This window comes from Tupaia chinensis, unplaced genomic scaffold, assembly GCF_000334495.1.
Source record: "Tupaia chinensis unplaced genomic scaffold, TupChi_1.0 Scaffold145519_1, whole genome shotgun sequence".
In the NCBI taxonomy this organism is placed as follows: Eukaryota; Metazoa; Chordata; class Mammalia; order Scandentia; family Tupaiidae; genus Tupaia; species Tupaia belangeri.
In genome coordinates, this window is record NW_006205376.1 from 1,318,826 (window position 1) to 1,335,791 (window position 16,966).

Here is a 16,966-nt window from a genome sequence, read left to right on the forward strand (position 1 = left end):
CTAAAAATACTGCACCACCGTGGCTGGGCTTTCTACTTGCATTCATAAGCTAGAATCCATTGATTTGTCGTCATACTAGCGAGGAGCCCAAGTAAACCTCCTCCTTTACTCCGTCGCAACCTTACCGTCCATAGCCAGCCCCTGCTGTTTCTCCTCGGTGGATCTCACAACCATTGTCACCTCTTCACCTTCTGACATTGCCTAACTTCAGGTTGTTATCCTGTGCTTGGGCTGGTGCAGCTGCTTTGTAACTGCAGTCAGCTGGGGCATGGGCGGCAAGGCAGCGCTCCAAATATTCAGGGAATTGTTCACGTCTCTTCCTTTTTAAATCATGAATTACTTGAGGGTAAGGGTTCCGTCTTGCCTTTCTGTCCCCAGTTATTAGTTGAGTACTTGGCACTTTTAATTAGAGAGTTATCACCTCGTACACTGAATCAGGGAGAAAAAGAAAAAACAAAGACTGCAGTAAAGTAGAAGCTAGTTAGTTTTATTGTTCTTTTTGCAGTTGATCATTGGATGTTCTCAGTGTTTACAGAACAGTTTGTACTTTGGAGGCATAAAGATGAGATGTATTAAAATTAAATATTGAGCTTTTTTAAAAGGGGTTGTAGGCACTTAAGTGGTTTTTTTTTTTTTTTTGAAAATAATTCATTATCAAAAACTAGCAATCATGGTAACAACAAATGAAGAAATGTCAAATAGATGAAAGAAGTTTATAGTTCCAGGTTACAGTTTTACAGTAATGCAGTATTGGGAAGATAGTGTGAGTATGTGAACATTATGATCGAGTCATTTGGGACTCAAATGATCTGCACTAAATTCTCCTTCACATTAGACACCATTTTATTATTACTGACGCTGTTGTCATCTTTACCAAATAAAAGATTAATGCTTACTATTCAAGGTTCGTACACTTGTAAATAATTCATTGTTATGTGAATTTGCAAGAGAGTCATTATTTTGCCAGGCCAGAATATCTCCAAAGTGGTCTTTGGTATTCCCAAAGAGTAGCAGAGGGATCAGGCCCTGAAGCCAGTGGCAGCGCTGAGAAGTCAGGCAGCAGGGGCAAGCGCTGGTGGCTGTCGTGAGGGCAAAAATAAGCAGACAGGGCCAGACTGAGCCAGAAGTAGAAGGCAAGGGCCTTGGGAGGCAGGAGGGGGAGACATGAGGCTCTTGTCTCCTGATCACTACCCTGGCATCACACAGCATTGAATATTATACAAGCAATAATAGCAAATAGTCACGCAGTGTTTACTCTGTGGCAGCTGTTGTAGTGCTCTCTCTAAAATTAAGTAAATAGTTTAATCCCCACAACAGCCTTCTTTTTTTTTGGAGAGGTTTTTGCTATAGGGGGCATGTGCTTGCCAGACAGACAGAGAGAGACAGAGAGACAGAAAGTGAGAAATCACCCCACACACCCAGCCCCAGGAGACTGGCCACACCGCAATCCCTTCTCCTCCATTCTCCTCTCGGGATCTTGAGCATGCATGCACGCGCACCCGGCATGAGTTTTAAGCCACCAGGTCCGGGACGTGAACTGTGGTCGAGTACATGGGAGTCCAGCGACATAGCCATTACGCTAACTGCTGGTCCCACAACAGCCTTCTGAGGTGGGTACAATTTATGAGTGCTACGAATTCTCATGTACAGATGCAGAAACTGAAGTACAGATGACCCAGCTGCAGTGGCATGGCATATACTGCTGAGGCCCTGTGCTCTGCTGGCTAGGGAGGCCCTGGATTGATTTCCTGTTATACCTAAAGTCCGGGCAGTGTTGTGTGCCTCTGTAATCCCATAACTCAGGGAGGAAGGAGGATCATGAGTTCAAGGCTGGCCTGGGCAACATAGCAAGAGCCTGTCTGAGAGAGAGCTAGGTGTGATTGTGTGTGACCGTTTTCCTAGCAACTCAGGGAGGAAGACCTCAACACAGCGAGACTCCATCTTGAAAAATAAGAAAGTAGAAGGAGGGGCTGGCAAAGGGCAAGGTGGTTAAGGGTGCTGGACTCCCACATGGCTGACCATAGTTCAAGGCCCAGACCTGGCAGCTTGCTTCCTCACTTACCCTCTTTCTCTGATTCTGTCCCTCTCTGGTCAAATTAAAATAAATAAACATTAAAAATTAAATTAAAAATAATTTTAAAAATAAAAAAGTAGAAGGAAAAGAAAAATAAATAAATAAATAAACCTCCAGAGAAAGTCAGTCATCCAGCTGACTGGCCCGAACACTCACTAGTAAATGGCAAAGCCAAGATAAACCTGGGAAATGAGATTTCTGTATCAGGGGTGACTCGGAGAATGGTTAAGTTACTGCCAAAGAATATTTAGTACATCTATACAATAGCTAGTGCAGTTGGCATCCTAACAGCTAAATGTCGTGCTGCTGTGGATCAAGGAAAGCTGCCAAGGTGTGCAGTTTTCAGGCCCATTTGCCCAACAATAATATGCTTAGAGATCCTCATGGTGTAGTCACGAATGTCAAGGCTCAACACCATTAGGAATCTTCTCCTGGCAAAAAAAGTAACACAGTCAAAAGACAGCATTTCTCTGACTGTATTGAAAGACAACTTCTCAGGCCCATTTCTCAACACCAGCACTGCAGCAACTCAGGATGTCTTGGTAAATCTGTAACCCAGTCTCTTCTAGGCAGTTGTGCTTAGCAGTAGAAGAGAGGACCAAGAAATGGATGTTAGGAGGAACAGGAGGCAGTATTCAGGTAAAACACACAGTCTGTGGGTCTCTTCCAGCTCAAGAGGGTGTCAACTATTGATAGAATTGCCCTTTGCAGGAAGGCGGAATGACAAGTGTGATTGATTGTGGTTTCTCTTTGCTCCTACCTTCCGCTCTAGCCATGGCTGCGGACGCAGAGTAATCCGTGTGTTTAAATGGCATTCTGAGGTGAACATGGCTAAGGGGGTATCTCCATTAGTGTGCAGTTGGGGTTGGAGGAGAGCCCCTGACTCCCAGCCTTATCCAGTGGGAAGTTCAGTCGTTACCTAAGAAAACAGTGCACTAAGGTGCAGCAGAGCACACTGGCTGAGCCAGGCTAGCCCCAATGCAGGAGTCATCACCCCGTGTGCACTTTTAACACCTCTGTGCAGGGATTCACAGCATCTAACAGAAAATGGTCACTCAGCAAGTGCTGGGGCAGGGATTCAGAACCCTGGAACCCACAGTTAAGTTGTACTGATAGAGCTAGCTCTGAGGTCTGGTAGATAAAACAGCCAGATTATGCATGGCCAACCATGTAGTTTGAGTCCCAGACCAGGGGGATTGCAGTATGATTAATTCCCATGGGGAATGCTTTCTGCTTGTCCTTTTTCTCTCTCTGTCCCTCTGGCAAGCACACATGCCCTCTAGCAGATAGATGGGAAGAAAGGAAAAGAAGAACGAAGTGATATACAATCTGCTACATAAAGGCACCTATCCCGTGGACCTTGTCTGTAAGCTAGTTAAAACTAGAATTATGACCAGTGGACTAGGGTGTGTCTCAGAACTCTAACTCTTTAGCAGTTTTATTGTTATCTTTTCATCCCTTCAAGGTAGCAGTTTTTTTCAAGAAATGATTATGGACCATGTTTTGGGAAAAATAAATACTTCTAGTTTGAAAATAATGATTGCTTTTTAAACTTATTTCTGTTTTTAAAGGCTGTACATTTATTTCATTTGTATGCACAAATCATTGTATATGCTTTAAAAGGATAATAGTAAATGTTACCTTTTTATACTTTGCATTTGTGCTCACCCAACTGTAAGATCTTTAAAAATATTGAATATCTGCAGTAACCTAACTTCAAAACTTATTACAAGTTCATTTTGCTTTTTAACTTTATAGACCTTTAAGCCTTTTGCTTTTTCGGATGGTGTAACATTCATTGATTTTAGTTAACATTGGATATCAGTCTGAAATATTGGTAGACTATAGTGCATTTTAATTAATTATTCTAGTAAATAAAATGATAAATTATAATAAACTGAAACATTCTGTCAGTTCCTGTGATTTTTTTTTTTCTTACTGCTATTTTTATCAAGACAAACATCTGGATAGTTCCACAATTTGAGATGTTTACAAAAATCTGCTTCTGGGTTGTGAAGAATGTTACTTGAGTGTAACTTTTTTCTTTCCCTGACTATTTAATATTTCTATAGAAATAACATTGACCGTTTCACCCTATAGATAAAAACGGAAATATCTGAAATTTTATATAGGTTGGACTCTGAAACAGCTGCATTATTTACTGTCAAAAATTAGAAAAATTTCTCATGAAATAGAAGTTAAGAATGAGGCAGATGAAGAGTAATTTGCCCAAGATTTCTAGAATTGTTTTTTTAACATTTATTAAACATCTACTATGTGACAGATGGTATTCCTGGGATACATCAAAAACAAAGCTTACCACCGTCTCAGGACTTCACACTTTAACCAGGAAGAGCAGACAATAAACAAATAATGTAGTTTGTTAGAAAGCAGTAAATGCTATGGGAAAAAATGAACTGTAAAGCCTAGTAGGAGTAACGGTTATACCAAGCAGGTAGTGTGGCCAGGGTAGTCCTTACTGACAAGGTGCAATTTGAGCCAGCCATTTTCTGGGGGAAGACCATTCCAGCAGAGAAGAGCTAGACCAAAGACCCTGAGGCCTTTATAAAAAAAATAATTAAATGACATAGACGTATAGACAGCAAACATCAAAAATTCTCAGTTTTCTGTCTTGCCCCTTTCCTAGTTCCCAAAATTAAATTTGTCATATCAGCCTCCATCTTTTTCAGTAAATTCATATACATTTGTGTATCTCTCTCTCTCTCTTTTTTTTAATGAGAGCAGACCACATACCTTGTTCTACAACTCTGTCTTTCATTTACTAATGTCTTGGAGACCTTCCCAACTACTAATGTAGAAATTTCCCAGCTCTTGCATATGTTCCAGAACGTTGTTGACTGTCCGTGTACGTCCACCTTTATGCACACACCACTATTTCTGTAGGTTAGATTTTTTTCCTAGGTCCGAGGAACTGTTTTAAATTCTCCATCAGATTGTCTTTGCTAACGTCTGTGGTTTGATTATGATTCTTTCGGAAAATTTATTATGGAGCTCTAGAAGTTTAGGGACTTGTTTGAATAAATTTCCTGGCTATGGATTTACCAGTTCTCAAGAGGAGATAGCATTGAAAAGGCAGGTCACATACTGCACTTTGGTCACATCTGTGCCCACGATAACTGTCTAATTATAAATCACTTCTAGTTCTTTTTGGTCATTGGGAATCTAAAAGCCCATACAGTTATTGTAAGATTTTTTCCTTTGAATGGGTGGACCATCTGGTTATAATTTTGGTTTCAGTTCTTTGTTGTGCAACTGGCACCCAAATAAACTGTCTCCAAATGTGAGTAGCGGAGCCCGTCATAAACAAGGAAAAGGGTTTTGCTTTTTTATTGCTAGGATGTCAGATGTTAGCAGATGAGTGTCAATAAAATGTTGCTTCTTGATGTTATGCGTGACCTACACTAGTGGTAGCAACTTCCTGTCAAGGGCCGTGTTGTCAGTATTTTGGGCCTCACAGCCACATGTGTCCTCTGCTGTGTGTTTGCAGTGACTTCTGTAAAACAAAACAAAACAACCCTTTAAACGTGTCCTCTGTGTCCTTCACCATGTTTTTGTGCTTTGTGATCCTGAGTGAGGGTTGGAGACTCATTTTACGTAATGATCTAACGTGAAGTTTCTGTATGGCTTGCTTGCCACTGACGAGAGATCTGTAATCATGACTTTACTGAATTTATAAGAATATGAATACAGACTTGACCTCGTATTGCAGGCATTTTGGCACATTCATGGGAGGTATTCTCTATAAATATGACACTTTTCAAATTCTCCATACCCTGCAAGTTTGCCGTCTAGAAACTAAGTGCCTAAATAGTTGCCAATTTCAAATGAATATTTATGGTAGACTTGTTTCTAAATAAACTAATGATTAAACTTGTTTCGTATTTTAATTTATAAGGGTGATCTATATTTTAAAGGCTCAAATTACTTTGTTTCCTCATTTCTCTCATCGACTTCCCCCTTTTTATGGTCTGGTTGTGGCTGGCTTTCATAAATTGACGTGAAAGCTGCGTTCTTACTTCTGCAGGGTCTCATTTGATGATAGTGTTACAGTTTCTTCCCCTGGCGATGGAGGGAAGAGTTTTGGGTCTTTGCTGTCTCTGTCCTAAAGCCATCCTTCACTAGACTCCAGCAGGTGGCTTTTAGGGTATTAAGCATGGGGAATCACTGTGGAAGAAACATCCAAATCCCTCTAAAAGGCTAAGTGGTTGCCTGATAGACTGAGGATTTGGGGGATATACCTGGCCTACTTTGCACAGTGTTTCCAAAAAGGTGCATAAACTCAAATATTTAAAGTCTGGGACTTCTATTTCTTCTGTTTAAAATTTTAATTATATTCTGTCAAATAATCTTTCATAACGCTTGCTTTCTAGGCCTTGATTGTATTTGGCTAAACAATGCTTAATCCCAATGTATAAATAATAATAATAAAGAAAAAAAAAACAGTGCTTAATCCTACTGGTAGATATACCATTTTAGCCTAAGAGTATCTGATGAAAACTCATTTAATTTCTATTTTAGCACTGGCTCTCTAATAACTTCTCAGACAATACTTGAAACATTTGCTATTTTGTAAAAATCCATTTACCAAGATAAATATTAAGGAGAGTGCAGAAAATAAAGCAGTGATGTGGTTTTTAATATTATCTAATCATTAGTTGGATTAAGGGGTAATATTTTCAACTCAATAAAAAGTTGATTGGGTTTTCTGAAATTCACTTTTCTTATTTTGATTAATAATTATGGCTTTTTAAAATATAGTTCTCTTTTTAGCTATTTAGAGTCTATAAAATTCTGTTATTTCTTAACCAAATAAGTTTTTTTATGGTTACTTATCCATTTATTTTCTCATGGAGTAAGAGGGAGAGTTGGGTGGCATCCCCACTAGGGTCCTCATGCCACAATCCAGCCCAAGTCTCAGGTGGCCCAGGTCAAGTGCATGCACATGTGGGCCCAGTGTACTCAGGGAAGGTCCTGAGACTTGAACCCAGGACCCTTTCTGTGTGGGCTCAGTTGTGAGAACCCTGAGCTACCACATGGCCCCCAAATATTTTCTTAAATAACAAATTTGGACTCTGGCGTAATGAATTTTCTTGTAGATATTTTATTTTCTTTTAATCAGATCTTTTCTTTTTCTTCTTTCTTTCTTGTTTTTTTTTTTTTTTTTTTTTTGGAGAGGTTTTTTGCTGTAGGGCACATGCGCTTGCCAGAAAGACAGAGAGAGACAGAGAGACAGAAAAGTGAGAAATTACTCCCCAGGGGTGATAGTCACGCCACAATCCCTTCTCCTCCATTCTCCTCTCGGGATCTTGGGCACGCAAGCACATGTGCCCTGCATAAATTTCAGCCACTAAAGCCAGGACTCAAACCGTGGTCGATTACATGGGAGTTCAGTGATATTGCCATTATACCAACTGCTAGTCCTGAATGTGACTTTTTTAAAAGTCGATGAAATTCAGCATTGAGACAGGGTGAAATCTCTGGCTAGGTAGATAGGGTCAGGAGTTCACAGAATGGAGAACAGAGACAATATGGAGTCACTATAGGCAGGCCTATAATAGAAATCATTTGCGGCTCTCACCGAAAGTCAATTATTAGCTCTCACTACTTGCTTACATAAAAAGCTGCTTGCTTAAGATAATGAAACTTAAAGCCAATACTTTCCATATCATTACTGCATTCCAAACCCAGAGTGTAATCTCTCCTGGTCTGAAGACTAGGAGAGGAAGGACCTTGAACAATATACTCTTCTTTCATACATTTCTGAAATGTAGGGCCATCTGCTGACTAGTCTAGAAATAGACAAATTAACTGTCGTCCTGACAGTTAAACCTGCCCAGCTCAAGGACCCTGATTAACTCGAAACTCCCCGGTGGTACAGCACACCTGCACTGGCATCTCTTAAACAGAAGTTCTTTTTCTGCTATCTCCTTAGACAAAAATTGTTTGCATACGTTTTTTTCTTTCTTTTTGTTTATCAGGGCCTATATAACTAGGCCACTCCTACCCTAAGGGGATGACCCATTCGGGCACCCCCTTCCACTTCACTGGAAGCTTTTATTCTTTCCTAATAAACTTGGCTTACTATCCCCTGCATTTGTCCATGTGTTTCTAATTCTTCGTGAGCATTGGACAAGAACCTGCATAAGTGTTGGGTCTGATCACTGCAGACTCCTGTGTCGGTTTAACTTCTCATATCAGAAATTGGACAAATAACTGACCAGCCAGGGTGGCATGGGGGTCACAGTGTTCCGCAGTGCTGAAGCCATACAGGAAGGTCCCAGGTTTGTCCCGGGACCTCTCTGTACATACCAGGCATGGAGATGCCCCTGTGACCCTGGCTGGCTCAGGCTGGACGTGGATTGTGATGTGAAGACATCATTGCGGTTGTATCACTACTTTCTCTCTCTCTCTCTCTCCCCCTCTCCCCCTCCCTCTCTCCCTCCCCCCCTCCCTCCTCTCTCTTCTCTCTCTCTCCCCTCTCTCCTCTCCTTTCTCTTTCTCTCTTCTCTCTCTCTTTCTCTCCTCTCTCTCTCTCTCCTCTCTTTCTCAGAAATTAATGAACTGAAAAAAAGAAAGAAACTAAATTTTCTCTTCCGTCTATGTCACATAATGTGTTTCAGTCTTGTTTAGGAACATTTGGGGATTTGAGTTCTAAATAAACGTGGCAGTGTTATCTATATAACCTCACCATTCTTTGGAAAACGTGGGTTACCATCAGCTCGTGTCAAGGATGCTAATATGGAGTCTGAGTAAGCTTTGTGGATGAGGTGTGCACACACGCGCACACACACACACACACACGTGCATTTGTTCATTTTGAATTGAGCCATTCTTCAGGAGTCTTTAGATCAGCTGTCACACTGGTGCTTTTCTGCTTTGTTCTTTTGAGTCACTTGATGACTGGAGACTGACTGGACACTGGAGAGGAACGCTTTTAACAGATTAGCTCTGGGGCCCTCCTGTCCTCTCCCTGGCCTAAATGGTAGCAGCTGCATTCTGCCCTTTCTGTGGCCCTGCAAGGAAAGGAGGAGTGTGTGTGTAACAGTCCTCTGTCAGCATGTAGTATAAGTTTCTGAAGCACGTGGGATGAGGCCTTTCCCAGGAATACTGTTCGTCAAGACCAGAACACACAGAAGTCTTTCTATGCTTCATCTTGTAACTGTGACTGTTTTTATTTTATGGGGTCTGGAGAAGTTTAGTCCACATGACAGCTGTGCTGTGCCTCTGTACTTACCTGCGCTTTCTTTTTGAACTCCCACAGGCAGCAGTACTTGTCCAAAGATTACTCTAGTCTCACCCTGTCTGACAAGCAGCACAACCACACTGGTTGATCAGAATGTCTTGGATGAAGAGGCTCAGGGAATAAATGGAAACACGCCAGCTAAACACTCTACTGCAAGTCCAAAGCCACAAGGTATGCTTGTTTGGGGGTTTATGATCAGGGCAGGTGCTTGGTGGACCAGTGAAAGCTATCCAAGGGAATGACGACACAAAGAGAGTTTTTAGATACAGAGGAGAGGAATGAGTGCACTATGGTTCATAGAATCAACTGTGAAACTTTTCAGGTAGAGGCTGGTATTTGCTCTGCCCCTGAAATAACGTCTGTGTTTCTCTATTATGGATGTTTCATGTTGCCGAGATTGCACGCATGCCCCCTTAATGGGACTGTGATCTCCCCCACCCTGAGTTATGTCTGGCCTAGTCAGGGCTTGACTTACTGTGTTATAAATGCTCTTGGAACTACTTTCTGGACAAAAAGACTTGCCAAGGGTCAGAAGATCTGTGAAACAGCTAATCTGCAAACAGTGCTTAATGTACTTAACACAAATGGAATTTGATGATATTAATGAACTGGGGCTTGAAATTCTGCTTGGGAAGGTCATCCATAGAAATGGAAAGCACCCCGTCCTTCCATTCAGGATTGAGTGACCAGTGAAGGGAAAGCAAGAATGTCATTGTGGAAAGCTTTGAATCTTTTGCTCAGTGACCATTTCCTTTTACAAAGAAATTTCCAGTGAACTGGGCATTAACTTTGAGATGGCAGTTTTGATGAAAGAGAGAGAGCAGGGCCTTTTGAAATGTAACCCAAAAAAAAGCTAAGCTACACAATGATTTAATGTACAGTTTCTTCCTAATAGATTTTTATTTATAATGAATGCTGAACATTGAGCCAAGAAGCAATACTAGGTACTTTCAGAATTACTGTACTTTAGTAGAACCCATTTCTGGGTTTTTGTTTTGTTTATTTTGTGTTTGCTTTGGTCTCTTTCCTGTTCTTGTAAAAGAAAAAGGGTTATAGAAAATGCATTATAGAAGAATGGGTCTTATTCTTTAAAGGTCTGTGTTTGAGGGATTCTGAAAGAAAACCTTGAAAAGAAGTTTAAAATAGAATCTTGTAGATTAAGGGATATTGGTATGTTTGTTCTCACTAGTAGCTACATTTGTGGTATGCCATATGGTTTATCAAGCAAGGCCAAATAATTGGCAGTTCAAATGGATAGCCCATTCCTGAGCTTATAACTTGCCTTTCGACCATACTCTTCCCTATAACTCTTCTGCAAGTTCATGGAACGTGCATATTATGAGAAAAATATGCATGGATTTCAAGGTTTTTTTGTATCAACATAAACTTTACTTCCATTTTCCACACATTTTTCCAAGTCCTCTTGTGTATACATAAAGATTATTTTTATTCCTGGTCTAAAGAATTTTATTACCAAAATATAAAATTCCACCTTATTAGAGCTGGGTTGACGAGTATCAAATAGAAAGGAAGAATATAAAAAAGTGAATGCAATTCTATTTCATGTCATTGCCCAGATCAAAAACAAGACATTCATTATTTAGAAAGCTTTTATTTTGGAAGATGTATTGCATTACTTCATTGTTTTTCACGGTCAACGTGCTGAGATAAGTCATAGCACTCTCCTTCCTGAGCTGCCATGTGCCAAAATAATCCCATTCCTTAGGGAGACAACATTGAAGGTTGTTCTTGCTGTTTTCTAATTATATTAAAGTCACTCTATTGCCATTTAAGTATTTCTTATCTTAAATATAGGCTAATTATATACAATTTTCTGTAACTTAACATACTTAAATAAATCACTTCTTTTTCAAAATATTTTCACTCATCATTTGGCCTTTCCCTGGCACTCAAGGCTAAAATTTTAACCCAACCATGCCATTTTATTTCCCCTATATGTTAGTCCATTTAGACAATTATAACAAAATATTATAAACTAGGTGGCTTATAAACAATAGAAATTTATTTCTCATAGTTCTGGAGGCTGGGAAGTCCAGGATCAAAATACAAGCAGGACTGGTGAATGGTGGGGGCCTGCTTTCTAGTTCATACATGGCCCTCTTTTTACCAGCCTCACATGGTGGCAGGGGTAACAGGTCTCTCTGGGGCCTCCTTTTTAGTTTTATTTTATGTATGTATGTATGTATGTATGTATGTTTTTGCCATATACTTCATGCATAAGACAGAGGGAAAATGAGAAATGACTCCTGGGGGGGATGGCCACACCTTAATTCCCTTCCCCTCCATCCTCTCAGGATTTAGGGCACATGGGTGCACACCCATGAGCCCTGTGTGATTGTCAAGCCCACAGGTCTGGGACTTGAACTGCGGTCACCATGTGGGAGTCCAGTGCCCTAACGATGATTCCACATGCTGGCCAAAGGGCACTAGTCTCATTAATGAGGGCTCTGCCCCATGACCTCATCACCTCCCAAAGTCTTCCAACCTCCTCATCCCATTGTCTTGGGTATTGGTGCCCATCTCCACTGTATTTTTTTCTGTCATTTCAAAATCTCTTATATTTTAATCATTGACTCAGTTATATTAAATTAAATTAAATTTATTATTGTTATTATTTTTTAATTTGCTATAGGACATGTATGCTCACCAGAGAAAGACAGAAAGCAAGAGAAAGTGAGAAAGCAAGTCGCCAGGTCCAGGACTCAAACTACAGTCGTCCAAGTAGGAGGCCAGTGCCTTAACCACCACACCACCTGCTGGCCCCTGGACTTAGTTCTGTTCTGCCTTTTGCATTACTGCATCTCCTCACATAGCTGATGGCACACCTATAATGCTGTTCCATCACCACGGCTCTCCACTTGGTTCCTGCTGTTCTCTAAGAATGAATGCGTACCTTGAAGAAACCCACGTCCCTGAAACAGGGCTATAATTTAGTATTGGCAGAGGAGCTGCCAAAGAGGTTCGGCACAGTTTATTGGTTTATTATCCAATAATACCTGTTTCCTACTCTTCAAGGAAGAGATGTGAGTTCTGATTCTCTAGACTATTAAGAACAATTGGGTGACTGAGCAGAGAAGGGAAAGTGGATGCTAATGGGGGCTTGCTGCAAGGGGCAGGGAACTAGAGCTCTGACGATGTCTTGACTCTCTCATGGCCTGTTACAGATCCCTTACAGACTGTGAAAAGTGGGTGCTGAAGTGTCAAAGTCCAGCAATGTTAATTTTGTTTTTTGGAGAGGTTTTTGCTATAGGGTGTGTGCGCTCGCCAGAAAGACAGAGAGAGACAGACAGAAAGCGAGAAATCACCCCCCAGGGAGATGGCCACACCACCGCAATCCCTTCTTCTCCGTTCTCCTCTCGGGACCTTGGGCGGGCCCGCACGCACACGCACCCGGTGTGAATTTAAGCCACCGGGTCTGTGACTTAAACCGTGATTAACTACATGGGAGTCCAGTGACATAGCCATTATGCTAACTGCTGGTCCCCAGCAATATTAATTTAATTAAAGACTCATTCTTTATTTTTAAAGAATTATTTTATTATTACTATTTTATAATTTGCTATAGGGCATGTGTGCTCACCAGAGAAAGAGTGCATGCGCGTGTGTGTGTGTTAGAAAAAGAGAGTGAGTGAGCAAGCGAACAAGCCACAGTCAGTCATGTGGGAGTCCAGCGCCTTCATCACCATACCACCTGCTGGCCCCTGAGGACTCATTCTTGATTGACAGTTTTCAACTGGAGACAATTTTGCCTCCCTTTCCCCCCTTTCCATGGGACACTAGGCACTACCTGTGTGAGCTGCTACTGGCAGATGCTGCCACACCTTCTGTGCCACCCAGGACGGCATCCCACCGGTAACTATCTGAATGGAGCCGTCAGCAGTGCCCAGTTTGAGAGATTGTGTTCTAGACTCTAAAAGAGCACATAATTAAATCCTGGATTTGCTTGGTTTATTTTTGTTGTTGTTCGTTCGTTCGTTCGTTCTTTCTTTCTTTCTTTCTTATATAGGTTTTTCGTTTCATTTGCTTTTTGTTTTTCTTTCTTATATGGAGTTCTAATGAGAACATAGTTACAGTTTACTTTGACAACTTTGCGTATCTTTTTAGTGAAAATAATGCAGTGATATGTCTGGAGCAATACAATGCTTATGTTTATATTTGTCCCTATTAATTACCAGTAAGTAAATACATTTGAAGAATTAAGAGATTTTAAAAAGGAAAAAGAGCTACATTTTAAAAATTAGATTAAGGTTGCATTTGATTTAAATTGGAGTATATAGATTATTAAGTGGATTTGCTTAACAGGGCTTGTTTTACAATACCTCAGCTTCAGAAAATACCCTAAGGCCTTAGCAAACAATGGCTCATTCACTTCATACCAATCCTATCAGTCAAACAAATTCCTGAGCAACCTCCAAAAGGAGCCTTCTTACTCACCACTTTTAACATTGGCCTGTTTCCTGCCATGCTAGACATAACCCAAAATAGCTTCTTCAACAATTAAAGTTGATAGTTCTTTTTTCTCTTAAGAGCTTTGAGCCTCAAAATGCTCTATAGGTCATGATTATTTTGGTAAGCTCACCTCACATATGGTCACATCATTAAATCTAAATGTTTTAAAAAGTTTCATGAAGTCAGAAAGCCACATTATTGTTAGAATAAATTGTATGAGTATAGAGAATTTTAATCTGTTCATTTGCTTCTAAAGTAAAGCAGTCCAGGTATAATTATCCATTCTTTTGAAAGTATAACATATCATGAGGGTATAATGCATTTATATAGAGCTAGCTTTTTCATATTTATGAATAATGAGTATCCACTAACACTCTCTAAATTGGCAATTAGTTTCTCTTTTCATTCTTTAAAATCACTTTGCATATCTGGTTGTTATTTTAAATAATTAAATTAATTTTTTTCATTCACACTCTGCAAATTCGGCCATATGTAAGTCCACTTCATCCATGATCCCATCAGTAGCTTAAACTCAGCATGAATAAAACTGATGGTCTTCAAAAATTGCTACCTACTAGGCCAGCAGGTGATGTGGAGGTTAGGGTAGCTGGATCACACATGGCACTATCTGCAGTTCAAGTGCCAGACCAGGCAGTTTGAAAGACACTTTGAGGGACCCACAGTTAGCATAATGGCTATGTCACTGAACTCCCATGTAACTGACTGCAGTTCTAGTCCTGGACCCGGTGGCTTAAACTCATGCCAGGCGCGTGTGCATGTGTGCCCAAGATCCCGAGAGGAGAATGGAGGAGAAGGGATTGTGGTGTGGCCATCCCCCCTGGGGGGTGATTTCTCGCTTTCTATCTCTCTGTCTCTCTCTGTCTTTCTGGCAAGTGCATGCGCCCTATAGCAAAAACCTCTCCAAAAAAAAAAAGAAAGACACTTTGGTCAAATGTGTGTGCATGCCTAAAATCCTGAGAATAAAATGAGGAGAAGGCATTGTGGCATAGCCACATCCCCTTTGGGAATGGTGAATTCTCACTTTCTCTCTGTGTCTGGCAAGCACATATACCCTATATCAAAACTTAAAACAAACAAACAAACAAAAACTACTACCTACTGTGTTAGGTGATGACAGTTTTGTCCTTTGTGTAGTCCCAAGGTCTCAGTGTCATCTTTAACTCCCCCTTTTCTCTCAAATCCCACATTTAGTATATTAGGAATAGACTTTTAAAATAAAACTAGAGACCAACTGCAGTCATACGTTGCTTAATGATAGGGAAACATTCTGAGAAGTGCAGCATTCGGCAGCGTCATCTGCTCGTGACTGTCACAGTGTCCTTACACAAACCTAGACAGTATAGCCTCCACTACACACTCAGGCTGCAGAGCATAGCCTATAGTTCCTAGGCTACAAACCTCGATAGCATGTTATGTACCAAATACTGCAGGCGATTGCAACAAAACGTATTTGTGTATCTAAACATAGAAAAGGTATAGTAAAAATATAGTATCAAGAGCCAGCAGGCCGCATAGTGGTCAAGGTGCTGGACTTCAACATGGCTGGCTGCGGTATGAGTCTTGAACCTGGTGGCTTTAAACTGATGCTGGACGTGTATTCGTTCATACCCAAAATCCCTAAAGGAGAATATAGGAGAGGGGATTGCAGTATGGCCATCCTCCTAGGGTGGGGTTGGGGGATGATTTCTCATCATCCCTGTCTGTCTCTCCAGGGAGCCCACATGCCCCATAGCACAAACACACATACATACACACACACACACACACACACACACACACACATCAAAGATAAGAACACATACCTGCAGAAGGTCCTTACCATGAATGGAGATTGCAAGACTGAAAGTTGTTCTGAGTGAGTCAGTGAGTGAGCAGTGAGTGAATGTGAAGGCCTAGGACCCACTATACACTACTTAGACTTTATAAACATTGTAAATTTAAGTTACATTCAGGTTTTCTTTTAGAGGTTTTTGCCTTATGGCACATGCATTCCCCAGAGAGAGACAGTGAGAGGGAAAGTGGGAAATCATCCCTCCAGGGAAGATGACCACACCACAATCCCTTCTTCTACTTCCTGGGATCTTGGGCATGCACACACGTGCCTGGTGTGAATTTCAAGTCACCAGTTCTGGGACTCCAACCATGGTCAGCCATGTGGAAATTGAGTGACATAACCACTACGCCATCTACTGGCCCCACTTTCAGTTTATTTTTTTAAATGTTCAATAATAGATTAACCTTAGCTTACTGTAACCTTACCTTTTAAGCTACTTAATTAAAAAACATTTTTACTCTATTGCAATAGCAGTTTAAAACAAACATTGTACAACTGCACAAAAATACTTTATATAGCTATTAAATGTAAGATTTCATTTTTTTAACTTTTATTATCATTTTATCTAAAACTTTTCCTTCCTTCCAGGAAGAAGGAAATGTCCTCACATCCTAATGGAAGGGCCGTAGTGAACAAAGCAACATGAGATTAAATCAAGCATAAGAGAAAATGTTGCAATCAAAAGATGCGGTAAATGTGCGATGCGGACATACTGCTTTACAGTAAATTTTTATAGGTAGAAGTTCACTCTCCAGTAAAAGCATAGTACATGAGCCAGTAACGGTCGTTTACCGTGCAGGGTGATGCACTGTACAGTCGAACTTGCAGTGTTTTTACTCAGCTGCAGCACAGTCAGTTTATTTACACCACGCTCACCACAGACGCGTGAATAGTGCATTGTGCTAGGACACGAGGCTTCGAAGTCTCTAAGCTCTAGGACTTTTTCAGCTCCATTATCATCTTATGGGACCGCCTTCGTATAAGCAGTCTCTGGACTGAAATGTCATTATGCTGTGCATGACTGTATTTCTCACTCTCTAAATACCAGTCTTCTGCCTGCACTTTTACAATAACTTTTTTCATTGTTTTTCTGCACCCTGTATCCCCTTCCGTTTTCAACATAGCATTCAGGGTGAAGCTGTTGAAATTTATCTCTGGTCTCAGAACTCGGCAGCAACTTCTAATTTCATACAGGGTCAAATCCCTAAAGGGTCCACATGGTCATCCAGTTTCAGGCCACCCCCTGACCTAGTCCCTATGATCTCCCTCTTGTTCATCCTGCTCCCATCACATTGTCCCCCAG

General features: G+C 40.8%; 1 protein-coding gene across 7 annotated transcripts in view; it reads left to right on the top strand.

The window, feature by feature from the left end:
* Positions 1-16,966, top strand: part of FGD4 (FYVE, RhoGEF and PH domain containing 4) — a 172,575-nt gene that overhangs the window by 64,553 nt on the left and 91,056 nt on the right. For all 7 annotated transcript variants that reach the window (XR_003547819.1, XM_027768095.1, XM_027768094.1 and 4 more), the window contains exon 2: positions 9,357-9,509. Coding sequence is in view for 2 of the 7 variants with exons in the window: in XM_027768095.1 (XP_027623896.1) it covers positions 9,357-9,509 (153 nt within the window). In the remaining 5 variants the exon portion in view is untranslated. The remainder of the gene's footprint in view (positions 1-9,356; positions 9,510-16,966) is intronic.